The sequence below is a fragment of the Marmota marmota genome, unplaced genomic scaffold (genome assembly GCF_001458135.2).
Source record: "Marmota marmota marmota unplaced genomic scaffold, marMar, whole genome shotgun sequence".
Lineage (NCBI taxonomy): Eukaryota > Metazoa > Chordata > Mammalia > Rodentia > Sciuridae > Marmota > Marmota marmota.
In genome coordinates, this window is record NW_026000241.1 from 28,664,405 (window position 1) to 28,691,613 (window position 27,209).

Sequence of the window (27,209 nt, forward strand, 5' to 3'; positions counted from 1 at the left end):
AACAGGACAATGGAAAGGTCCTGACCCAGTGATTGTCTGGAGTCCGGGTTCTGTTTGTGTGTTTCCACAGGGATAAGAGCAGTTGATTTGGATTCCAGAGAGACTAACCAAAGTGATTTCTACATACCAAAAAGAAGATGATTTGACTCAAATCCTTAACAGCTGATATCCAGAGCTCCAGCTTGGCTATTCTTACATCTGTGACAGTGATTCTCCCACACCTGGAGGCTAATGAATAATGAACACCATTAAAGCCTATTTCAAATGTAAAAAACATTGGGGCTTGCTAGTGGGAATACCTTCAGACCCATTATGCAAGTTACAGAAAAAAGGATGGGATATTCAAAAAAAGAGTCAAACCCAGGTGGTAACCAGGATGTCTTTTTCAATATCTGTTTTATTATTGCCTTTTCCCACATCATGAAGTTCTATTTTATTTTTTGAGCTCATACAGACCTAGGTTAATGTTTTTCTGATCAGTTCTATTTTTTGACTGTGGAGTTTTTAAACATTGCAATGGAGATTTCACCTGTGAAAAGCTACAAGGCCTTTACTATTATGATATGTGTTGTATGTATTGTGTTATGTGTGCACACTTCTGTTTTGTGTTGTATGTCTGTATGTGCATATGTCATATATCATATATGAGGAGTGCTCATGAAAAAATGGATCCAAATATTTTTATTATTCACGTGATTTAAATGGTTTAATTTAAATTGGGTAAACAGATGTTGAGGACTGTTTTAAAATGTGAACAAAAAAGGTTAACAGATCTGTTTGTTTACTTTCACCTTTCCTTTTCATTATATTTAATAATTCTGTTCAGGATAATGTAATTGTTCAGAAAATTATTTTCTTAGTACCTGTTGGAATGTTACATATTTTTTTTTTTTAGCCATCATTGCCAGAATTCCTATCTTCATCCCAGTGCCGGTGAAGACAAAGATAAAACCAAACTACAGCTTCTTCGATAGCTATCACAGTAAACTGTATAAACTGATGCATCAATGAATAATAACTCAACAAGTGATGCTCAATCAAGTAGTCGATTTATTTTGGGAGGAAATGAACATATTGATGGATTCCTCTGCTTTGAACTGCTTGCAGAACTTGCCTGGACTATGTATCACTTGTATGCATTGTAAACTATCTGTTGGTGCAGCGAATTGTGGTAGTGCTGGCGTATCTTTGCTGATGGTGTCACTGGTGGTACAATTTTTCCAAAGGAGCCATCAATTGGCTTGGTGTTGTGGCATTTCTGTATCCTCCTCCCTTCTGCTAGTGATGGTATAAAATTTGGGGGCCAACAGAGGTGAGGCAAAGAACCTCCCCCCCCCCCCACTGGTGCAAAGGCCAAGTTTGGGGGGCCAACAGAGGTGAGGCAAAGAACCTCACCCCCCCACTGGTGCATAGGCCTATCCACAAGTATGGCTGTATGCTGTACCGGTAGTCAGTGATGGGTATGATCCAATTGCAGTGGTACCAACCTACGACAGGAGGCTGACGCCTTGAGGTCAGCTTATTGGATGATGGGTAAGGACCATATGTAGTATTGGACAACCTAACAGGCACGGTCCCTAAGCCACATTGCTTGTTGTTTAAACAGAGAGGGGGAGATGTTGAGGGCCACAGCCGAGTCGGGATGACGCATGGCATTTTTGCCAGAAGTAGTGGTTGAGAGGTGCCACCAGTGAGCCATTAAGATGATGACTTTTGAGTTCTTGCGGAGTTCCCATTGAGTTCCAGTTGAGCTCTCGCGGGGATTCCTGAAGAGTTCGCATTGGTTGGGGAAGTGCTGGAGGAGGGATTTCCGGTTGGTGGTTCCTGGAGGAGCCGCGTGGTGTTCAGGAGAGTTCCCAGGGAGCATGTGTGGAGTGTGCTGGTGGAGTTCAGAAATTGCTGAGAGCCATTGCAAAGTAGGTATGACGTATGGCATGACCCAGGTCATTTGCAGTGACATTGCATGTAAGGTGACCTTGCTCAAGGAACAGGGCGGATCCAGGTTTGGGCTGAATCCTGCTGGGATTAGGGAGTATCCCGCTCCTTGGGTTTAGGGTGGTCCCAGGTTTAAGGTGTACCCTGCTGGGAATAGGGCGTATCCTGCTGCCTCAAGCGCGCCCGCTCCTTGAGTTCCCGTTGAGTTCTCACAAGATTCAGAGAGTATTTGGGATTCAGAGCCCGGTGGAGAACGTGGATTTTGCCCAGAACGTGGATTTGCCCAGAACGTGTGTGTAAAGTGCCGGTGACAGTTCGAGAATAAAGAGTTGCTGTTTGAATCTACAAGGTGTGTGGTGGCTCGTGATTTTGTGCCCAGCCGGACTGCTGCAAGAAATAAAGTTTGTTCCTGCTTCAGTGGCTCATAATTTGTGCCCAGCCAGACTGCGGCATCACATATTTCTCATTTCCATTTTATAGTTTTTATAATTTTCTTCTCTGCTGAAATTCTGCTTGTGTTTATATGCCTTGGTCATCTTCACTGTATACTTCAGTTTATGTTGGTTCAAATTTGAGTCTGCTTTGTAGTAATAGTTCTCTCTCTTGACCATGAGTCACATTATATCTAGCTTCTTCATATGTCTCATTTTTTATGGTGTACTTTACATTTTGTATAAAGTTTAGTAGATGATAAAATAAATGATATCAACACCAGAAAAAGGCACATCCCTTCTTCTAACATGTTGAATTAATCTACTTCACAGTTGATTCCGATTTGAGTGTTGCCCAAGTTTTCATTAGATTTGGTTCACTGTTACCTTTAGGGATTATGAGGGTGGATTTTACCTTCAGTGGGGTCAGTCTCGGGATACCCTGAAATCTTGAAATATCCCTCTACTTTCTAGCCTGGTGGTTGTTTTCTGGAGAGCAGGTTAGTTCATTTTGTTCTCTGATCTCCTGCCCCCTTTCCACACCTTGGGAAATTTCTTTTGGCTCTAAAACTCTGCCCTGAGACTTCAGAGGGATGATAAAGGAACTGGCAGGAATCTCTTAGCTCTTGTATCTCAACCCCAGTCTTTGGTTGCTGTTGCCTGACCCTTAGTGGTCCTGTGGTGCACAAAGAGGTTCTTCTCACCTCTCCTGCTGTACAAGTCTTCAGCAGGCCTTTGCCTTAACTTGAGCAAGGCCTGGTCCCCATCTGGATGATTCTCAGTGATGCTTTCCTGCTTCTTCCTTAGGCATACCACCCCCATGCACTTGATGAAGGTAAACATCTGGTAGGTGGAAGAGATTTAGTCTGTTGCAGGGGTTTCTGGAATGCTAATTTGTCATGCTAATCTATACACAGTTATTGAAATTTGGCTGGTTTCCTCCAGCCAAATTTTGGAGGATTCCTCCTCTTCCGACTGCTCCTTCAGGATAGAAGCAGCTGTGACTCTTTCCTCGGGAAGGATTTTCATTTCTTTACATTTAATTCTCTTTTCATTCTTTGCATTCTCAGTACTTTGAAACTCTGGCTTTGTGGCTTTTCTGATTTATAGTTGTTGGGATAACAGGGATAGTCTTTCATGTCTCTCTAATGCTAGTTGGAAGTCAAAATCTCACATCCAAATCACTAAGATAAAACTGGCAGGAAAAGGCTTAAGTAGATCTGGATTTATAGCAATAGGAGGTCAATAAATTATTAATTTTTCCTTCGATAAAAATTTTTTAAAAATCTCCCTAGTACATGTCAGGGACTGTTATAGGCATTGGAAATATAAGGAGATGAAGATTTGATCCCTGCCTTCATGAAACTTACATAGTTTAGAGACAATAGGCAAGAAGAAAATAAATATGTTTAAGCATTTAGTTTTAGAAAAATGGAAAATACTTTGAAGAAATAAATCAGGGAAAATGGATATAATAGACCCAGTTTAAGTACCATCTTAGATTTGCTTACCTTGCTGCTGCATTTTTTTTTTTTTTTTGTACTGGGAATTGAACCCAGGGGCGGTTTACTACTGAGCTGCATCCCCAGCTCTTTTTATGTTTTTATTTTGAGACAGGGTCTCACTTAGTTGTTTAGAGTCTCGCTAAGCTACAGAGGCTGGCCTCAAACTTATGATCCTCTTACTTCAGCCTCTGGAGCTGCTAGGATTATGCATGTGCCACTGTGCCTGGAAGCATTTCACTCTTGAATCATACTTTATTTTCTAGAGAACCGAAACCTAGGCAGTGGGTTATGTTGTAGGGCATTTTTAAGACAAATATTTTAGGAGAGATGCTGTTGAGCTAAATCTGGAATAAGGGAGTAGAATGTAGACATCGTGGAGAAAGATATCACAGACAGAGGCAAGAGCAGAGACCCTGAGGTGGGAGCAAGTGTGGCACTTTTGAGGATTGACAGGTAGGATAATGTAGTTGGCACGAAGTGAGAAAGAAGGAAAGTAATGGGGGATGAGATGAGACAGGGAGTCTTATCCCCAATCATTCAGGACCCTGCTTTTTTTTTAAATGATGGGCAGTGGAGAGGAGTTATATTAGCTGAGCTACAACAATAAAAATATTTTTGTAGCAATAGGAAAAAGAAACTTGGTAAAGTTATGGAGGAAGTGACATCCCTGTACAGGACTGGTAGGAATGTAAAAAGGTGCTGCTGCTGTGGAAAACAGTTTTGCCTTTCCTCAAAAAGTTAAAACCGTATGATTCAGCCATTCTACTCTCAGGTATATACCCACATACTTGAAAACAGATATTAAAACAGCAATTTTTTACATAAATGTTTATAGCAGCAGTATTCATAATTGCCGAAAAACAGAAGCAACTCAAAAGCTCATCAGCTGACGAATGGATAAAGAAAACGTGGGGTATGTGTACAATAGACTGTTGTTTAATCACACAAAGTAATGAATATACTGATACACGTTGCAACATGGATGAATCTTGAAAATATGAAGAGTGAAAGAAATCAGATATAAAGGTAACATGATGTATGATTCCATTTATATGAATCCAGAAAAAACAAATCCAGAAACACAGAAAGCAGATTAGTGGTTTCCAGGGGCTTAGGGAAGGAGGTTTGGGGAATGACTGCTAATGGGTATAGGATTTATTTCCAGGGTGAAGAAAATGTTTTGGAATGGATGGTGTATAAGATACAAATGTATGAAATGTCTCTGAACTGCATACTTTAAAATGGTTAAGTTTATGTTATATCGATATCACCATGCTTAAAACTGGCCTTTCTGTGAATAGAATGCAGAGATTAGAGTCAAGTAGGGAACCCAGTTAGGAGACTATTGCACTAATACAGGCAAGAGATAACAGTGGCTGGGCTTATAAGAAGTGATGGAGATCTCATTTTGGCAGGGGGATAAAATGACTTGGGAGCGGATAGCAGTCTGAGGAGCAAGAGGCATGCCAATGAAAGGGGTTATTTCTAAATGGAAGCTAACAAGCATTATCCACTTAGCCAGCAGCTGCCTTATGTGTGAACCCTGTCACATTTCACTGGATGGAGGGCCATAGCTGAGTCAGAACCTTGGCTGACTTAAAAATTAAGAACTTGGTTTCTTCTCTACTTACAGATGTTTTGTTTTGTCAATGGTGATTTTTTTCATCCGTGTTCCTGTTAGTGGAAGAAGAAACACAGGGTACATAATAATTCTATTGCTTCTCTTTGTCCTTTATAAATACATTGAGGACAGTGGCTTACTGATATTTCATATGTACTTAAAGATGCTATCAGAATAGGCTAAAACATTTCTTATTGTTTTGAAATAACAAGTTGTTTTGGGGCCACCTGTTTATTTTGCTGTTTCAGGGTGGTGACTCATGTTCTAGGACAGCACTGGAGACCTCTCTAACCTGCTGCCATCACTTAAGTAAATTTTTTTCTGACCTTCAACCAATCCAAGACAGGTTATATCAACCATTTTGAACTTCTGCAATGCAAAGTATGGTTAAAATCTCAAGGAAGACTTGAATTTGTCTTCATTCCTTTGATTTCTATTAGCAAAGAATAAAAGATACATAAAGCTTGTCCTTTTCAAAGAGTCAAATTATTTTCTATAAAAGAAACAATACTGGAAAATTTGAAGTCAGTAGCTTTCCATTTTCATCCACTAATTTTGGATTACATCAGATCAGTTTTCTCTCTTACTTCAATAAAGATTGTGAAGCTTTTAAGGGAGCTTAGATACACCTGAGCAAGTCAAGATAGTGAGACGGACAACAAAAGTCTAGCACCCTACATTTTCTGGAATGTAGCCAGCTCTGTCTCTGAAGAGTGTTTTTCTAATAGGGGTGTGAGTGGAGTGAATAATGATGTGGAAGTCGGGTTAGGAAAGAATTCCTATGGCAAAGTATCAACCTGAATGTGCTCACTTTTTCCTGAGACTAATGTTGGTAGCTTCGTTCAGTGTTCTGTTTGTTTTTATAACCCACATAATACTATTCCCACAAAGGGAAAAGAATTAGGATCAGAGACTATGCAAATAATATGAGTGTAAGTGATTTCCAAGCTGTCAGAAGTTAAGGATCACCTCTGGGCTCCAATGCATTAAAGCCTTTTTCCATCTCTCAACTTTCTGAAGATCAATCAGTACCTCTGTACCTCTGTACAATGGAAACTATCCCATAAAAAAGAAACTGGGATAGAAAGCTACTTGTAAAAATGTATTTTATTGGAAAATAACATGCTCAGGCTTGGTAAGTTAGCAGTTTAGATTTTTAGTGCTGGAATATAAAAATATGTCAGGGAACATTTTAAAATAGATCATGGTGCAGGCTGCTTCCAATGACTGTCGTGGATAAGCCGGCAGCAGGATGTCACAGGTAATATGGGCTTTCTTCCTACGATGCTTCAGCTGTAACTAGATAGGTTTAAAGTGGTAGTCATTCACAACCCCATGGGTGGTAATGGAATTCTTTAAAGTTAGTTTCTCTTCTCCCTCAGTTGGGCCTGCTGTCTTCTTTATAGTCCACTCCATCTTAATGATCAACACCAGGAAGGATGGCAGATGGCAGTATCTCTGAGTACCTATATTAGTTGCTTCCTAGGCAGAATTCTGGTTACAAATGTCCTCTCCTGTAGCTACTCCTTTGGCTATGTCTAAGACGCTTGCATAAAATTAAGAAAGTATAGTAAAATGGAATGGGAAGAGGTTAAATTTAGACCAACATGTCCCTGTAACTAGTGCAGTAATTTTAAAATTTTGTTCCTTGCCAGGATGTTAAAATTGGGATTACACACACATTCAAAAATCTCCGATTCCCCACTTCCTTTTAAGAATGGGACAATTGTGATTCTAGGGTTGCATCCACACATGATCACAACCTGCTGTTGCTAAGCAGAGGCTGCCCTCTTCAGATGGGTCAAGTCCTGACAAGGATAAAAAGTACCCCCACTCGCAGGTTTTTTTTTTCTTTTCCCTACAGCATTGTGGGTCTACTTTACCTGCCTGCATTCTACAGAAATTTGAGTTGAGAACCATAAGTTAATCGTTGAAATTGCTTTGGAAAGCACAGATGACTGATCAGTATTCAGTTCTTGCTTTCTAAACTGCAAGCCCTAAATATGCAGAACCAAGTGGGTATAGGTGTTCTCTCTCCACCTCCCACTTGGTTCTGTTTTGTTGTTGGCTTGCTGTTTGCTACCATTGAACAGCAGTTGATTTGACTCACTCGAGAGAGGAGATGTGCAAAGAGAATTGTGTGCAAGTAATTGCCTATGGGTGTCTGCCTTAGGATGTTTCCTAGATGGGCTGTGACCCATCTAAAGAAGAAGCTTGAGGCGGAAGAAAAATAATTATCCTGCTCTTCCAAATTGCTAGAGCCTTTCCAGAGGGCAATTTATTAAGAAGTTTATAATAACATTTAAAAGCTTGTATATACTTTGACCCAGTAATTTTATTCCTGGAAACACGTGTTGAGGAAATAAGAAGAGATGGGCTCAAATATTTACTGTTATGGGATGTATAATTATAAAAAATGAAATGTAGAAACAATGTACATATTCATCAGTAACATAAATTATGGCATATTCTTACGAATTCCAGCTATGTAGTCACTGGAAATAGTGTCCAAAAAAATATTCACTCATGATTTAATATCCACGATATATTATAGAATGGGCAAAGGCAGAGATGCTAATTGTAACACACATTTGTTAGTTGATATACAGAAAAAAAAAACTAAATGTTTTCACACATAGTAATTATGGAGAATAATGATTTATTTTTAAGATCTACTTTTTTATAATTTAACATTTCTGCAACAAATAAATGAATTTTAAATTCAGCAATAAAACCACTGACTTTAAACACCTGTTCTCCTATCCCCAATTCATTTTCCTTCCAAATACTACCTCCCTCCCACCCTTCAACAGCTGGAGTAAGGAGAACAAATAAAAAGGTCAGAATAGCCACCAAGTTATTAATATTAGAGAATCTCTCAAGAGCTAGGTGACTTGAATTCAAATTCCAGTTCAGTTACTGAGTGTAAGAGCTTGGGCAAGAACTTAGGCACTCTGTGCCTCATTTTCCTTGTCTGTAAAATGAATATATAATAATACTTAATAGGATTTTTGTAAGAATTACATACGTTCACATTTTAAAGTACTTCAAATAGTGTCTAGTATATTTTAGGTGCTAAGTGTTTATGGGAATAGATCCAGTACATTATGATACATATTAGGCTAGAAGTGGAGTAACAACATCTTAAAATGGAGGTTGTAAAGTTTTGGAGATGTTAGTTTCTTTTGAATTTTTGAAGTGACTTAGGCAATCTTTTGTCTACTGTGCTTTATGGGGAGGCCAGAGTTATCAGAAATGCTGTTTACCACCTGATGAAGGTATATCAAACTATCCTAGAATATTTTCTTTGGAGCTTCCAAAGTACAGGAGAGGGTGCATAAGCATTGCTGGCATTTGTTAAGGTTTCATAGAGCAGCTCTGCTGTGAGTGATGCAATTTAATAGATCATTAAGAGGTGCCATTAACTGAGATCAAACTGCCTGGATGCATTCTCAGAGGAATCTGGAAACTTAACAGTTTATCACTCAAGTGGCAATGTTCTGGGGGCAAATTAAAAAAAAATGTTAGAGTTTTTCTAACCATACACTCAATACAAATGAAGTTAATTTATATGTCTTTGTGCATGGAAAGTAGGAAATGGAATAGTTTTATTTTAGTGGGAAATAAACATTTTCTTACTCAGAAATATTCATGGATCTGAGGTTTCCTGCCCTCAAGTAGCTTAGAGCAATCATCCTTAGTTTCCTTGTAGCTGGAATGTACTTGATGTATTATAAGTACCCAATAAATAATTATTTTCAAGTAGGAGTAATAGGGTAGCTAGACTTGATATTTTAGGTAATTCATATTTTTAAAATTTCAGGCATATCAGTTGCAATTGTAGTCTACTTGGCATTGTCTGATGGCCAAACCTTATAACCATTTGAACAAGATTCCCTGAATTTCTCTCCCAAGTCTAGATGAAATGTTAGCTTTAGGCAAGTATATCAAGTATATTTATGTCAAAACTAAGGCCTAGTATTGACATTTAAAAAATAGTGGTTTGTTTAAACTTGCCAAACAGTTTATCTTGAGTGGTATTTGCAAGTGCTGATCCCTCTACCTAGAACACTTTGTCTTGAGGTATTTGTATGACTTTATCTCTCACTTCTTTTCAGGTCTGTTTCAGTTTAAGCTTAATGGAAAATTTCCATCCAAGTTATGTAAAAGAAAAGCACCCCCCCATGTATGTGCACGCGCACACACACACATACACACACCCACATGTAAATACATGTATTTTTAACGTGGCTTCATTTTTGTCTATGGCACTTCTAATTTTCGGAAATAATATACATTTATTTATTTGCTCATTTATTTTTGATCTTACCCCATAAAAATGAAAGCTTCACGTGGACAGGGAATTTAGATAGTTTGTATCCAGCACTCAGTCCAGTGCCTGGGTATGGAGTGAATGCTTAGTAAATATTTGATGGGGCAGTGAATGACCATTTATTGGAAGTCTAAGATGTTTTTATTTACTCTAATACATAGGAGGCATCATCTCAGATTATCTTCAAAATAGCCCTAGATGTTGAGAGCTGACATTTTAGTTTTTCAGAGAGGAAACAGATTCAGAAAAGAGAAGCAGTTATCAAAGTTCACAAAAAGGATCTGTAGTTCCAGTCATTGTTCAAGTGACTGCTGTCTGCCTCAGTTTTCAGGACAGTCTTTGTTTTGGCCAGAATCCCTGATCTTTTTTATGCCTGGGTCCTATTTTGCCACCACCAGTTGTACTTCTAAAGGGCTGGTGTCCTGTTCCAGAGCCCTGCCAAGGGATAGGACTCCATAATTTGAGCCATTTCCCCATGTTGACCACTTCCCTATAATTTAATCATATCTGCCCCAAGAGGATCCTGTTCTGATTCCTACCACTTCAGGTAAGAAAGACTCCAGGTCAAAATAGTAGCTCAGTTACTTTATCTGAGGAACTTCATTGAGTGCCCCTGTGATCTAAGCTCCGGATTTAGAAATGGGCAATAAGGAGTTCTTAGTTTACCACTTAAAGGAAAAGTCTGTCCCTGAATAAATGATTATGAGTGTGATGAGGGTTCTTCTCCTGGATGTTTTACTGGAGAATACAATAAATTTCTTCTTTGAAGGACTAGAATGTCAATATTTTAGATGCTTTTCAGGCCTTATGGTCTTGCAGCAACTACTCAATTCTGCATCACAGCACAGATGAAGCACAGATAAGACCTAAATAAACAAGCATGGCTATGTTCCTCCAACTTTCTTTACAGTGACAGGAGGTGGGCTGGATGTGGCCTAAAGGTTGTACTTTGCTGACTTCTTTTCAGTTTGGACTTGGTTTTGATGGGGACTCCATCTCTCATGACCCCCTCTCAGGAAGTTGTTAGTTTGGAATTAGTGTAAGATTTTGGAAAGCAAAGGTGAAGCAGCCTCCATCAAACTCTGAAGGGCCTGGAGGATACAGAGGATGAGAGATGGAAATGTGCAAGTAGGTTTCACTCATTCTGCTGGGGGTCCAACTCTTCTGTCTGACGGCTGGCTCTTTGACCAACCGTGACCCTAATCCACTATGAAACACTCCACTGTGAACTCACAGTAAACAGCAATTTCCCACAGAACCAGTCCTATTCACTTACCCACTATACCTGGTGGACATGCCAGGCTTCCAGATACCTCTGTTTTAGTCAGCTTTTTCACTGCTGAACAAAAGACTTGACCAGAACAATTAGAGGAGGAAAAGTTTATTTGGGAGCTTGAAGTTTCAGAGGTCTCAGTTGATAGATGACTGACTTTGTTCCTTGGGGCGCAAGGTGTGGCCAAACTTCATGGAGGAAAAGTACAGTAGAAGAAATCAGCTCAGGGGGCTGAGCTCAGCGGTAGAGCACTTGCCTAGAACGTGCAAGACCCTGGGTTCAATCCTCAGCACCACATAAAAATAAATAAGATAAAGGTATTGTGTCCAACTACAACTAAAAAATAAAATATATTAAAAAAGAAATCATCTCAGAACATTTTACCAGAAAGTAAGGGGTGGTCACCTCACTAGAGACAAAATATAAACCCCAAGGGCATGCCCTATGGACCTACCTCCAGCCACACCCCACATGCCTACCACCCAGTTAATCTCTATCAGGGAATTAACACATAGATCTGGTTAAGGCTATTATAACCCAATCATTTCGCCTCTAAACCTTCTTACATTGTCTCACACATGATCTTTTGGGGAAAACCCAATATCTCGGCAACTCTGAAAACTGAAATCATTCACCCACACTGTGGCTGGTAAGTGAATTCCTCCTTTCTTTTGAAGTTTCCTTCTAGAAATCTTTTGACACTGTTTAAGGTCTAATTCCTATAATAAACACCTTATTCCCTTGCAATCATATCCCAGAATTCCTGATTGAATGCTGACCATTCTTAAAGGACAGAGTCCAGAGGATACAAAGTTTTCTCAGCCTGGCACTCAGCTTTTGCTACTAAACATTTTGCCCACTGACTGTATTTCTGTTCCTCCATATAGACTCTAACTGGTTACTTTGATTATTCTATCTTAGAATGGCCTTTATTTTTCTTTTCATTATTTTACAGCTGACCTAAGGTAGGATATTTTCAATAAAAGTTATATCTAGTCATTCAATAAGTAAGACTGAAATTCTCTTGCAAATAGAAAACATGTGTTTGCCTTTTCCACTCCCCTTGATATAAGGCTTGACAGAGGCCCTGGCAGGAGGGAGGTGGCCATCACTCACAGTCTGCTGAAGGACAAACCCTGGGTGTGGCTGTTAGACTGGTCTTGATTCAAATCCTCTTACCTTCTCTCTAAGGGCTAGGCAAATTATGTTTCAGACTGCATTACTTCACATGCTATGAGGAAAATAGTGCTGATGGAGGAGGCTAGGAGGACCAGAGGTCATACCGAATGCCTGAGGGAGTGTAATAGCTGTGAGATTTCCCAGTGCCATCCCTTGCCTGCCCTTATGCCATGGTCTCCTCAGCACCACTCAGCTAATTGCTTTGGTTCATTTTGCATATGGCAGTGGAACACCTCTCCTCTCAGGCCCACCACTCCTGAACATTCATATCAGCATCAATGTCTCCCTGTGAGATGTGCTTCTCTATTCAAGGGTGTTGGTGGGGTAGAAGAAAACAGGGGAAACCATGAACAACCCCTCTCACCAGTTTCTAAATGAACATACAGTGTGATGCATTCTCTTGGAAAGAAATTATAGGAATTTCATAACAATGTTTTTTAAAGACATAAGGTAGATAAAATTGCATCATGTGGAATGATTTTTATGGGCCCCTTCTTCAAAGAATCAAACTTTGCCTTGTTTAAATGTTTCTTCCTCTATGAAATCGTTTCAGACCCTTCCAGCTGTAAAATTCCCTCCTTCATTTAAACTCACGTGATTAAAAAATAAAATAAATAAAAATAAGTTAAAAAATAAACTTACATGATGCTTAATTGTTCTCCAATGATAAAAATCATTAACATTAAGATATTATCACATGGAAGTTAAAAATAGGGGTTATAGGGTGGAGTTTATATGCTTTTTTTTAACTAGTTTTGTAAACTTGGAAACAAGTATTTTCTCTTAGTTCCAGTTTTCTCATCCCTAAAATGGGGATAATAATAGTACCTATTTGCCTGCCATATTAACACTCAACATGAAATGTCAGCTGTTATTATTCTTGATATGCAGTTGGATAAATTTTATCCTTCCATTTTATGAATTCTCTACAAGAAGATCTACTGGTTTATCACATCTGTGGCTCTGATGTATATTATAGAGTCCCAAATCATGTTCACTAAGCAAATAGGTATATGAAGGTAATTAGTTGATCAGATAAGAATGATTTGTCGGGGGAAGAAAAACAGAATCATACGCTTAGATATACTTGCTTCCTGTAGACATGGATTTAGGATTGAAAACACTTTAGAAGACTTTCTATCCATATACCTTTAAATAATTAAGATCCCAAATTGACCCCTTGCCATGTTTCCTGCCTCTTGCCCTCAGAACTTATTTCTTAGCTGCTCCAAGCTAACTCCTGCTGGCACCAGTTCCGTGAAAGAAGATAGATGTGCTTATTCTTAAATAAATGATGACAGTGCAGCTCGCTAGTTTTTTTTCACCAGGGATTCTTCCCATGTCTTATTGGAGCAGTGAGACAGAGAAAGATGCCCTCTGTGCTGTTCCCTTGAAATGGGAAGAGACATCTCAAAAGCAAATGTTTTACATTTATGCTGGGTGCTACTGACACATCTTAATTTACAGTTATGGGGATACTCTGGGTTACAAAGCTGACATCTGAAGAAATGACCCGAAGTGGGGAAGTTTGACAATCTCTGCCTTTTCTCATTACCTCATGGATGATGGATAATTTCACAGCGATGACAGTTGCAGAAATACTTTTTCTGGTTGAATATAGATATCAATGTGTATATATGCATATGTATTTTAACATAGCTTTTCTTTAGGTTTTAAGTAATATAGCTCTCTCCAATGGAACCTTAAAATATCTGCAAGAATGGGGGATAGCAAGGATAAAACATCAAGGTTTATTTTCTATTCAGTTTAGAACTAATCTGCATGAAGAAACATCTGGAGCTAAAGAAATAGTTGCAGATGTGAGCTCTGTGTTCACGGCCAAAGGAAAGTGGTGCTTTCTTCTTCCCTCCATCTTCCCTGATTTTTTTTTCTCCCTTATCCTTCCTCCTTCCCCCCCCCCTTCCTTTCTTTTCATACTTTCTCCTCTTTTCTGCTTCTTCACCCCATTTCCTTCTCCACCCTTCTCTGACTCCACTTTTTTTTTCCCACTGCTTGTCCTGCTATTCCTTGTCATTCTTCAAATTTATGATGGGTTCTTTTTTAAAAAAATATATTTTTTTAGTTTAGGTGGACACAATATCTTAATTTTATTTCTGTGGGGGGCTGAGGATCGAACCCAGTGCCTCAGGCATGTGAGGCGAGCGCTCTACCGCTGAGCCACAGCCCCAGTCCCTTTGATTGATTCTTAGTGAAAAACAAAAAAACCCCAAAAAATCCACGGAGCACACTGGTTCCTTAGGAGTTTTAAATTAGTATTAGTTTATCTGATTTTGATTTTCAGCCTCTTGCTGAGCACTTTCGGTAATTTTGCCTAGAGCACTTGAAACTTTACTTGCCTTCTGGATCCCAGTGAGTCCCATTATGATGACAAAGTGATCACTGGTTCCATCATTTCGGATTTCAGTACTGTATTCTTCACTTGATGTTTACAGCTTTATGACTCATAAATAAAGCACAGCACCCATAGCTGAAACCTAGGAAACAGATGCACAGCACACCATACATAGGGTTCCTAATTCCTAAGGAGAAAAGGCTTTTATTAACAGAATGTCCTTTTCTTTTGGGGGGGGTAGGGAATACTGGGCATTGAATTCAGGGGCTCTCAACCACTGAGCCACATCTACAGTCCTATTTTATACTTATTTGGACCCAAGGTCTCATTGAGTCACTTAGCACCTCACCATTACTGAGACTGGCTTTGAACTTATGATCCTCCTGCCTCAGCCTCCCAAGCCGCTGGGATCACAGGCATGCACCACCACCCTCAACTCATAATGCCCTTTTCATATTGTTATTTTCCTTTGGTTGATGGCTGAGATTGTATTTTACCACACTGACTCATCAGAACAGACTTACCACATTGATTTTTTTTAAAAAAAATGTACTGGAGATTGAACCAGATAATTTACCACTGAGCCACATCCCCAACCGTTTTAATTTTTTATTTTGAAATAGTCTTGCTAAGCTGCTAAGGGCCTTTCTTAGTTGCTGAGGCTGGCCTTGAACTTATGATCCTCCTGGCTCAGCCTCCTGAGTAGCTGAGATTGCAGGTGTGCTCCACTGTGTTTGGCCACCTTGATCTTTGATAACATGGAATCATAGGGTGTTAAAGGAAGAAGGCAAGTTTGGAAATCATATAACAAGGTTTGCACATTATACAGGGGCTACTCAGGCTTGGAAGCCATGTCTTGGTTAATTGATTACCAGTGTAAGCAGGAGAGAAGTTCAGGTTAGCTATGACTAGTGAGGGTGCAGTCATGTTGTTTATTTCCAGTGAAGGCTGTCAGAGCATCAAGAAGTTATGGCTTAGTAAGTTGTGATGACCACAAATGACAAAATGATGAATACAAGCTTTGGCTCTATTGTCAGACTGATTTAAGTTCAAATTTCAGCCACTGATTTCTAGCTGGTTACCATGGGTGAGGTATTTAATTCTCTCCATACTTCTTTTCTCCCAAACATAAGAAAATGGAATAAAGAGGTAAAAGCCCTTTCCTAAGTAAAGGAACAGAGGAATTGGCTTTCAGATGTTAAATATGCAATAAGTTCTGTTTGCACTTTGTATTGTTGTTATCATTATTAGTCTTAGTGTTGACTTCTTGTTGTTAGTGTTATACTTTTCTAGTAAGAGGTTTATGGTTGTGTTACAGGGATTGAGCTATAACACCAGCCTATCCCAGGAAGGAATGTTTTGTGCCATGATTGGCCCGAAAGAAAGAAAAGTTTTGTCAGTGCTAAGCTACCTACTTACATACCAAAAATTCAGTAGAAATAATCTCCAGAAAATAGATGAAAAATACTTTTCTCATATACCAATGGCATTTATGCTGTTTGGTTTATTAAAGTTATCCAGGGTTGTGGTGCAAAGAATTCTGGAAAAATCCTGACGTATCCCTACGGAGCCATAAACTTTCCTGAACGGTGGCTTAATTTTTATTAAGCCAGAATGCTTTATTCTTTGTCTCCCCCTGTTCTTTGTCTTTCTGTCTGTCCTTCTTTCATTTCAAGATACAAACATAATTTACTGTAGGGAGAAACTGGGACAAGAACCTTCTACTAGAAAAATCCTCTTTTGTTGAACACCTACTGTATGTCAGGGTGTGTATTGAGCTCTTTGTGTAACTGATCCCTCTCGGGGTAGGCAGTATTAGGTTTGAAGCAACTATGCTTTAGAAATGTTACATAGAAAAGAGAGATTTGCATCTCCTTGATTCCACCAAGCTTATGTATGACTACCTCTGACTTGAGAAGAAATGAGAGAGAAAAAAAAGTCAAAGAAGATGGATAGACCATTGCCTGCATTAGGACTGAATGGAATTTTGTGAAGAGAGGAAACCCTTTTGCACCCAGGGCTTGTTGTGAAAGTATCTGAGGTTGCCGTTTATCTTAAGTTTTGCTTTCTGATGAGACAATATGTTATAAAAGTGATTAGAGAGGACTGCTTATTGAAGGCAGCAGCTTGTGGCATTCTGCCTATAAACTTGAAAGATGTGTTTTCTGAAGGACTGTTCAGACCCAGGAGCTGGCTAAGGAGGCTTCCCATGAGAACAAAGAGGAGGATGTTTTAGAGTATAAATTGCCGAGAGGTATTCCCTTTTAAGCCGTCACCAGCTCGGAAGTTAATATCTTGGGCATGCACTGCCACATCTCCAGGGTGATAACTCTGAGCAGCAAGGAGCTAAGGAAAAAAAGGAGGGTAAAAGAAACTTGCAAACTCACCAGAATTATTGCACCATTCAAATCACCAGTGAGCGGTATCTCAAAAAGAAGGGACGTCTGCTGAAGTTCCATACTTGTTCAAATACTGGAGTGTGGCTAAAATGCTAAAGTTTTATTGTTTCTAAGGAAGCACAGTTTCTGTTCTTTTTTTCTTTCCAAATAAGTGGAGAGAGTCACCTTTAGGTTTGAATTTTCACATGGAATCTAGACCCTCATTAAAAAAAGAATGAACAGAAAACCAACACACTTTCCAGAACATTATATTGATTGAAGGTGTTTAGATAATGTTTGGTGTTTGGGAAAGAATGCAGAGGTCCCTTTTTTGGGGGGGAGGGATACTGGGGGTTGAACTCAGGGACACTCAACCACTGAGCCACACTCCCAGCCTTATTTTGTATTTTATTTAGAGACAGGGTCTCACTAAGTTGCTTAGTGTCTCCTTATTGCCGAGGCTGGCTTTGAATTCGTGGTCTTCCTGCCTCAGCCTCCTGAGCCACTGGGATTTTTTTTTTCAAATAAATGGAAAGATTATATACATAAGTGTCACTTTTAGGTCTGAATTTTCACATGGATCTAGACCCTAATTAAAAAATGAATGAACAAAAAAACCAATACACTTTCCAGTGCATTATGTTGATTTAAGGTTTTAAGATGATATTTGGTACAACACTGCGCCCAGCGCATAGGTCCCTTTTGAGATCCATTGGGAAAAACATTTCTCAGTTCTTATCTCAATTCCCGTCTACTCATGGGGTGTTCATGTGCCGCCTGTACCTGTGCTGTGTTGGCTACAAGTGAGAAGCCTAGGAAAGCTGACTGTGACCTCATATTCACATATCAGAATATGTGCCATAAACACTAAATAAATATATTAAATATGGTAGAAATGTTAAATACAGAGAAGGAAGCACTACAATGTAAAAAGTAAATAGTAGAGAACTGAAGTTACTAATGTATCTTAGTAAATCCTAGGATTTGAGGTGAGGAGGGATAACAGTGAGAGACACAGTTTATGAAAGAGACAAACCAGAAATGAATATGGACTGAATTGCCCAACAGCTTTTAGTAGAGGAACTTGTTAAGAATACAAATAAAGTAAACTACTTTGATATACTTCTTTTTTAATTGTACACACTTTGTCAACAAAATGAACAGTAGCGTAAAATTAATGTAGCTCATGAAGAGAGACTTTGACAGCTTTCAAAAGAATATACTTTCCTCCACAGATTCACAAAATATTCGCAAAAATTGAACATGTAATTTGGCCACCAAGAAATTTTACATATAAAAAGGACTTTCCAGCCTACTTTTTCTGATCATACCACAACAAATATTTAAGGAATTCAACTTATTACCAATTTTTAAAAATTAGAAAAGAAAATAATAGAGCATGAACAGAAAGTTTATAAACATAAAATGGAAGTAATGGGGAAAAATAAAATATGGGGAAGAATAAATCCATCACTGATTTTTGAACAATCAAATGCATTCAGGAATCTATAGGAAAAGACGAGAAACTGAATTATAAAAACATGGAATGGGAAGGACAACCATGTGTAGCATAGTTGAGAGTTGAGAAAAAACCTTGAGAGCTGGCACCAAGAAGGCTTTTAGTAGTAGTTTTGAAACTAGAGAAAAATGATACTTTTATAATTAAAAATCAACAAGTTATTCCAAAGAAAAGTAGAGAACTGATTAGGTGATTATAGGTGATAGAAAGTGCTAGATTCAACATTGAACAAGGCACCAATCTTGACATATTTCAAAGATATATTTTGTCTAGTTTTTAAAAATAGATCATTCTGATTTTATCTAAGCTAACCCAGGTCATGGTGTAAGATGGAAATGATCCTATTTTACTTAGGAAGATAGCATCATTTTAATAGCAAAACTTGATGACAGGTATGGTGGCCCACACCTGTAATCCCAGGGACTGGAAAGGCTGAGGCAGGAGGATCAATTGCAAGTTCAAAGCCAGCATGGGCAACTTAGGGAATACCTAAGCAATGTAGTGAGGCCTTGTCTCAAAATATAAAAATAAAAAGAAACTGGAAATGTAGCTCAATGGTAAAGCACCCCTGGGTTCAGTTCCCCAGTGCAAAAAAAAAAAAAAAAAAAAAAAAAAAGAAACTGTAGTTCAAGGGAGGAAACACGAGGAAACATATGCCTTGCTCATAAACACAAAGTCAGATTTTCTGAATAGAATGTCAATATATAGAATGCTGTAATTCATTAAAAGTTTGAAATAGCAGAGCCAACTAGTATAAATATAGTAAAATAACTATTACCAATTTTAGAAAAATTTCTTCATAATCCTGTTAAATGGAATATTATCTCAAAAGCTACTAAAATATATGATGATATCCAGTGGCCATTTTATTAAAATTAGGTAAAAAAATTAGGAGGAAATTAAATGTAATGAAAAACTATTTATCAAAAGCAATAACAAAATGTTGTCTTTATTGTCCTGGAGATAGGACACGTGACCAAAACCAAAGTCGGCCATGATGTCAGATCGTGCAAGGTAGCAGATAAAACGGGCAGCATCACTATTTCTGTGTGGGATGAGATTGGAGGTCTCATACAGCCAGGGGATATTATTTGGTTGACCCAAGGATATACATCCATGTGGAAAGGATGCCTGACACTTTATACTGGAAGGGGTGGTGAACTTCAAAAAATTGTAGAATTTTGTATGGTTTATTCAGAAGTGCCAAATTTCAGTGAGCCCAACCCAGATTATCGAGGACTGCAGAACAAAGGGGCACACAATGAACAGAAGACTAATTCCATGGATAGTAATATAGGTACAGGTACATTTGTATCAATGGGAAATAGCCTTCAAACTGGCCCTGAATCAAGGGGATACCAACTTTCATATGCTGGTAGAAGCAATGTCCAGGGACCTATCAATACACAGCTACCAGGAGCTGCTAATAATCAAACAGACATGACCACAATAAATAATGGCAGGGACCCTCGGAGAGCCTTAAAAAGATGACCTGTGCCAAATAGTCACATGCAGTTTTTAAACTACGTGCCCTACTTGAACACTTAGTGCACTTTTATTTATTATTAACTGTGAAAAATATGTCCTTTATTAGTTTCCTTTTACGTTTTTGGTTTGTTAAGAAGAGTGTTTTTTTTATAGCAAAACTGTTAAGCTGCTCAAGTCTCCTGTTGAATGGGAACACTGAAAAGTAGGGGCATATATTTTTAGAGCAAAAAGTTATTGGATATCTGCCGCAATCTGGCTGGGCACAAATCACGAGCCACTGAAACAGGAACAAACTTTATTTCTGAACTCCAGCAGCACACTCCACACACGCTCCCTGGAACTCTCCTGAACGCCACGCACCTCCTCCAGGAACCACCCGCCGGAAATCCCTCCTCCGGCACTTCCCCAACCAACGGGAACTCTCTGGGAATGTAGCAGGCCAAGGTGGACAGCAGGGGTCTAATATTACAATTGAATACACAGCTTAACATAACCATTATCATCGCAATGGCTTGCTGGTGTCACCTCTCAACCACTCCGTTCTGGCAAAAATGCCATGCATCATTCCGACTGGGCTATGGCCCTCAGCAGATATCCTCTAAAAATTGCACCCATTTCAAGGGTGAGTTATTTAAAACATCAGCTTTATAGCTTCTATGAGTCTTATCTTCTGTATGAATTTTGTAATATTTCACATAAGGCTTAATGGGAGATGTTCTTTGTCTTAAATTCAGATTGCCAACTAAAGCAATAACCACAAAAAAAAAATAAAAAACCTCAGAAACTTGGAGAATGCCAACAACAGTTTTTGAGTGTTTGTTACTCTAAGAATGACTGATTTTGTTGAGTGACTGCCACTAAGATTTCCTTAGAAATGAATCATCTTAAATGAATCATCCTAAATGGTTTCATTACCAAAAAAGATTATCAGAATTATGGAACAGAATGCAATCTGTTTTAGAAGAAAGCTACTTTGCTTTATTTTCAGATAGTGCTTTTAACATTTTTTATTAGCATGGATTATATTGAAAGAAAATTTAAAAGAGGCCTTGAATATTTATTTTTTAATCTACCATGTTAAATATTGAAAAGTATAATTTGAGAGAGTTATAAAGTCATAATAAACATTGATCTAATTATTTTTAAAAATAATTTTGGTGAATGTAGTGAAGGTGATTCAAATTGAATTAATATATTAATATACAGTCTTAAGTTATAGATCCTAGATTTTTACAGGTACTCAGCCTGAACTGAAAATCCTAGGTGGTACTTCTATTTGAAGTTTATGTGTGTTGTCAAAAGTTTCTGAACACAATTCACATAGCCTTATTAAATAGCAAAAGTTAAATGACAAAAAAAAAAAAAGCAATGACAGCTATTATACTAAGTGTTAGAATTCAAACACAACATTAAAATAATTAAAGTCAGGACTAAACAGGAAGATTCATTATGATTTTTTATTTAATATTAATTTAGAAGCCCAAGAAATTGAAGAAAATATCTCTTAGAAACCTTAAAAAAGAAGATAAAATGATATCTTTTCACTAAGATTTGATTGATATAACACCATTTCTTCTGTTAAGAGTTGATTACAAATAAAATTACTGGAATAAATAAGAGAATTTAGTAAGGCAGCAATACATTCTCTATATGCCAATAGTTAGCATTTGAAATGGACTTTGGATAGGATATAAAATTCAAGCTAAATAGCTAAATTTATAAAAATTTTAATTCTTTAAAAAATGAATACATAAGTTAAATAATTTAAATTAGAATCACAACAAAGTTTGTTCTAGGGAAATACCCAAATAAAGGGATACATTTACATATCTCTCTCTCTCTCTCTCTCTCTCTCTCTCTATATATATATATATATATATATATATATAGGCACACACACATATATACATATATATGTAAACACACATGTAAAAAAATTATAAAATATGTACATATAAATACTTACATATATACATGCAAGAATGAGCATAAAAATTCAATAAATATGCACATAAATATATGTACATATACATAAATATATGTATATGCATATAAAGGGTACATATTTACAAATACTTAATTTCACATGTATATTCATGTATCTACATGAGTATATATGCAATATGTATACATTATATTTATGAAAATATAAAAAATTAGTGGGTAGACTGCCTTATGAGACATTCAAACACACCATAGAATCAGTCACATCACTATGATATTGGCACAGGAGTGGAAAGTAGATATATAGATCAAAATATATTACAAAAATAGATGTTGGTTTTAAATGAGAATATAATATATGACAAATGCAATATGTTAATTCACTGCAAAAGCATAAATTACTCAATAAATGTGCTAACTAGAAGTACTATGCATGGAGAAGAAAATAATATTTGATTCCTATATTTTATTATATGCAAAAATAGATTCCAGATGGATTAAGCTTTTCCAAATCATGTGAGAGAAAGTTGCAGACCTAGTGTCCCTTTAGCCTTAAATACTTCAATATGTATTTTCTATGAACAATTATAGTGTTATTAAAATCAGCAAATTACAACTGATAGAATATTGCTGCTTTTTCTGCACTATTATATAATTCAAATTGTACCATTTGTCTCACTAATGTCTTTTTTATGCAGAAAGGAAAAATGATTCCTTCCTCTGATCCAGGATCCATTCTAGAATATCATGTTTCCTTTGGTTGTCATGTGTCTTTAGAATGATTCCTTGGTCTTTCTTTGATATTTATCACCTCTGCGTTTTTGAGGACTTGACACAAGTTATTTTGTAGACTAGCCTTTGTGTGTGTATGTGTCTCTGTGAGTCTGTGTATGTGTGCGTGTGTGTGTGTGTGTGTGTGTGTGTGTGTGTGTAGTGCTGGGGACTGAACCCAGGGCCTTGTGCATGCAAGGAAAGCACTTTACCAACTGAGCTATATTCCTAGCCCACAAGACATTCTTAATCATGTTCTTAATGGATCTATTACTTTCTGTAATTGAATTACCTTCAAATGTTCAAATGGTCTATGCCACTAATGTAAGGCTGCTTTGTGGGTAAAGTCGGGTGGACACCTGTTTCAGAGACCTTCCTTTAAGCCCCCTCCTGGTAATAATCAGTAGATCTTCTGAGGCCAATAGAAGAAAACCCATCATTTCCTTATATTAGATTCCTTCCCCTATGCTCTCTTAGATTTATGACTAGAAAAACTTGGGGCTGTTTGTTAACCAAGGTAACTATATTTGAGGCAAAACCCTTGTAGAACTCTTCCTCAACTATGTAATCTAGTTTCACACCCAGCTAACCAGCCCTATGACAAGACCCCCTTAAGGGGAACAGTTCTGTTGGCTCTTGAATTGGCAGGCATTAGCTATCGCTGTTGTAAATACTAATGTGTTTTGGTTAGCTGTCAACTGTGGGTTTTGGGTTTTTTTTTTTGTTTTTTTTTTTGTTTTTTTGTTTTGGTATTTGGGATTGAATCCAGGGGCACTCAACCACTGAGCCACATCCTCAAGTTTTTTTTTTTTTGTATTTTTATTTGAGACTTTTATTTTACATAAATTCTTCCAGGCTTCTGTCCCTTCTCCAACACCTCAAAGACTCCCTGGGCCGGATTTTCAACTGCTCTAAATCAGCCTTTACTTTAATAGGTGTAATTTAATTTCCTCCCGTTTCTTTGTACAAATGCCACTGTTGTAACATTTATCAAAAGGCTTGTAAACTGGCTGCCTGGTTGCTTTGGACTGTCTGAAAGAAATGAGCACTGCCCCAGGAAACCAGAGGCAGGGGATTTGCCTTGCTTTGAATTAGCGTGGTTAAGAGATTAGGGCTTGGTGTGATACTTCTTGGGTTATGCTTTGGTTCTACTCCTCTACCTCTCTGACTTTGAGCAATTTAACAAAGATGGGTGTGTCTAAACTCTCCCTCCTGTTTGAAAGCAAAAAAAAAAATATGTTACATAGTTCTTAAATACTAAGTTTAATGAGAGGAAGAAATTAAATAATGATTCACTGTGTTTGGCATAGCTATAATAATAGTAAATGTTGCCTATTTTTATACTCAGTTTTGTCATTTCAATATATCATATAAATGAGTATTCTGGGTATCTATCCCTGTGTAGTAAAAAAAAAAGAAAACCAAAACTTACACTAACCCAAATTTAGTGTCTTAAAACAAAAAATCATTTTGTTATACTCATGACCCATAAATGAAGAACTCGGGCATTTTTATGGCATCACCATTTGGCTGACGTCCGGATGGTCTTGGTGAGTCCAAGAAGGCTCTGCAGAATTATCTGATAAGGTCTCACTTGTCTGGTGGCTTGGGAGGGGCAGCCAGAAGGCTGTCTTGACTTGGTCTCAGCACTTCTCCATGCAGTTCTGGGCCTTCTGGTTATGCTCTCACCAATAGGCCAGTCAGAATACTTCCCCAGCAGCTCAGAATTCCCAGAATAAGGGCTCTGAGACCAGAGCAGAACTCCAAGCCTTCTTATAACACTTTGAGAAAATGACTGTGTCCTAGGGGCTGTATTCTTTTGGTTTCACAGGACCAGCTCACACTTAATGTGGGCACATTCAAAGTCAGTAGGGCTGAGAAGTCTATTCTACCCACAGGGAGGCCATAAGGAAAAGAATAATTGTAAACAGCTGATCTCTACCATTGAGAGTCTGGCATAGTGAAATAAGAAGTCAGTTTTCCTGGGTATTCATGTCATACTGAAAAAATCCTCAAGTTTCCATTTGTGAAGTGCAGTCTCCCACCCAGTGGAATACAGCATTCATTTTCTGATAATTTTTTGGGGGTACTCACAGTTCAATCCATAGCATCAGGTTTTAATTGTACAATATACAGAAATGACTAATTTTGGGCCATCTGTTATTTATATTCATCCTGGTTTTATGAAGCACCAACACTACATTTAGCTATTGACAATGTGTAAGAAATTGGTCCCTGCCCTGAGAAATTTATTTCAGAGCAATTCAAACTGGTTAAATCAGTGTCAGGCTCTCAACTTTGAACAGACAGCTGTGGAAAGGAGATAAGCTTTTGAAGATGCAGCAGAAATGGTGTTTATAGAGGGAATGAAAGTGGGGGAAGATGATAGGTAACCAAGAAAGGGACTGTTTATACAAACTTGTGATGTGAATGGTAGGGGAGGACCAACCCCAGCCGTTTCAGGAGGTAGAATGGACAGAGGTGGGACCCCAGCTCAGCTTTATCCTCTGCATTTTCAAAAATCCCGAGGAATTTATATATCAACTGGATTTATTATTTGACAGACAAACCTCTTGAAGTTTTGACTTCATGTTTATCAAGCTTTCTATCACATATTTGTTTTGCACTGATAACACTGCGTAGTTTTCCTCAAGGACGGTAAATTTTTCTCAGTCCCTGTGGGTGTGTTGTTAATAGAAAGACTAATAGCCCTTAGCGAGGCTACAACTCAAGGTCACAGTTGGCTGCAGGCTGCAATAGTAACTCAAAGTATGTTATAATGTGTGGGTTCCTAGAGGTGTCTATGACTTTAAAAGAATTTATAACTAAACTCACCCTGTACCTTGATAATAATAAATTATTATCACATGAAAATTACTGTACATTACAGGGGTTACACATGACACAGACCATGGTGTCTCTAGATACAGAAGCTCATTGAGTAGATGCATACAGAGAACAATTTGAGGGAAAAAGTCATGGATAATAGAAAAGCCCTTTTGCCACCATAAACTGGCCACTTACTCTGTAGGAGCCACTCTCTGCAAATCCCCTTGTCAGCCTCTGCAGTGGGCAGCCATTTTTAGTTTCCCAGAATCCATTGCCCACACGCCCCCACCAATACTCTCCCACCATCTTTGGTTGGTCAATTCTCTCTCTTACCTTATGGGTAGTTTTTGGCAAGTGTCGAAACTGAGATTCACTATTCTATTACTGCTCTTCTGTGATGGTCTTTGGATGTATCAATGTAGCTAGGCTCTAGTCCTGTTATTTGGTTTAACATTTATCTAGGTATTGTGATAATAATTTGTAGATGAGTTAAAGGTCTTAGTCAATTGATTGTAAGAAGATTATCTTTGATAACCTCGGTGGTGGACTTTACTCAGTGGAAAGGCCTTCAGAGCAGAGCTGAGACTGCTTAGAATGGAGAAATCCTGCCTATGGGCAGCAGCTCCAGTCTGGGGTGAGAGTTCCACTTGCCATCCCCAATGGCCTGTGGAGTTTGGACTTACTTAGCCAGTTATCAATGGTGTGAGCCGATTGCTTGCAATACATCCCTTACTATGTCACTCTTCTTGGTTCTGCTTCTGAGGTTGAATCTTGACCGGTAGACCTTTCCATCTCTGATTTCTCACTAGTGAAACTAAAGGGATGCCCTCCTGGCCTCTTCTTCACCAGATCTTTCCTTTCATTGCTATAGTCCAGCCATAAATGGACATGAAGATAAGCTCAGCCAGCTGACAACTTTGATAGCCTTTCCTCAAAGGGATAAGAAATTTAACAAATAAGATGACATTTGGCATTTATTTTTTAGGGATTGGCTAACTTCACTTAGCATAATCTTCTCTAGTGCCATCCATTTCCCTGCAAATGCCATGATTTTGTCATTTTTTAGTGCTGAGTAGTACTCCATTGTGTATAAATGCCACATTTTTTTTATCCATTCATCTATTGAAGGGCATCTAGGTTGGTTCCACAGTCTAGCTATTGTGAATTGTGCTGCTATGAACATCGATGTAGCAGTATCCCTATAGTACACTCTTTTAAGGTCTTTAGGGAATAGTCCAAGAAGGGGAATAGCTGGGTCAAATGGTGGTTCCATTCCCAGCTTTCCAAGGAATCTCCAAATAAATGCCAAATGTCACCTTTGATATAAGGAGAGCAACTAAGAACAGAGCAGGGAGGAAGAGCATGAGAAGAAGATTAACATTAAACAGGGACGAGAGGTGGGAGGGAAAGGGAGAGAGAAGGGAAATTGCATGAAAATGGAAGGAGACCCTCATCGTTATACAAAATTACATATAAGAGGAGGTGAAGGGAAAGGGGGGGGAAACAAGGGAGAGAAATGAAGTACAGTAGATGGGGTAGAGAGAGAAGATGGGAGGGGAGGGGAGGGGGGATAGTAGAGGATAGGAAAGGCAGCAGAATACAACAGACAATAGTATGGCAGTATGTAAAAACGTGGATGTGTAACCGATG

The 27,209-nt window shown here is 38.2% G+C and overlaps 1 protein-coding gene across 1 annotated transcript; it reads left to right on the forward strand.

Moving 5' to 3' along the window:
- Positions 1-19,407: 19,407 nt before the first annotated feature.
- LOC107145618 (SOSS complex subunit B2-like) lies at positions 19,408-20,256 on the forward strand. The gene has a single exon (XM_015489632.2). It carries the CDS (start codon positions 19,644-19,646, stop codon positions 20,016-20,018), a length of 375 nt encoding a protein of 124 aa, XP_015345118.1. The 5' UTR covers positions 19,408-19,643; the 3' UTR covers positions 20,019-20,256.
- The last annotated feature ends 6,953 nt before the right edge of the window (positions 20,257-27,209 follow it).

Coding starts and splice junctions, on each gene's coding strand:
- LOC107145618 (XM_015489632.2), top strand. CDS start 19,644: ATGTGGAAAGGATGCCTGACACTTTATACTGGAAGGGGTGGTGAACTT.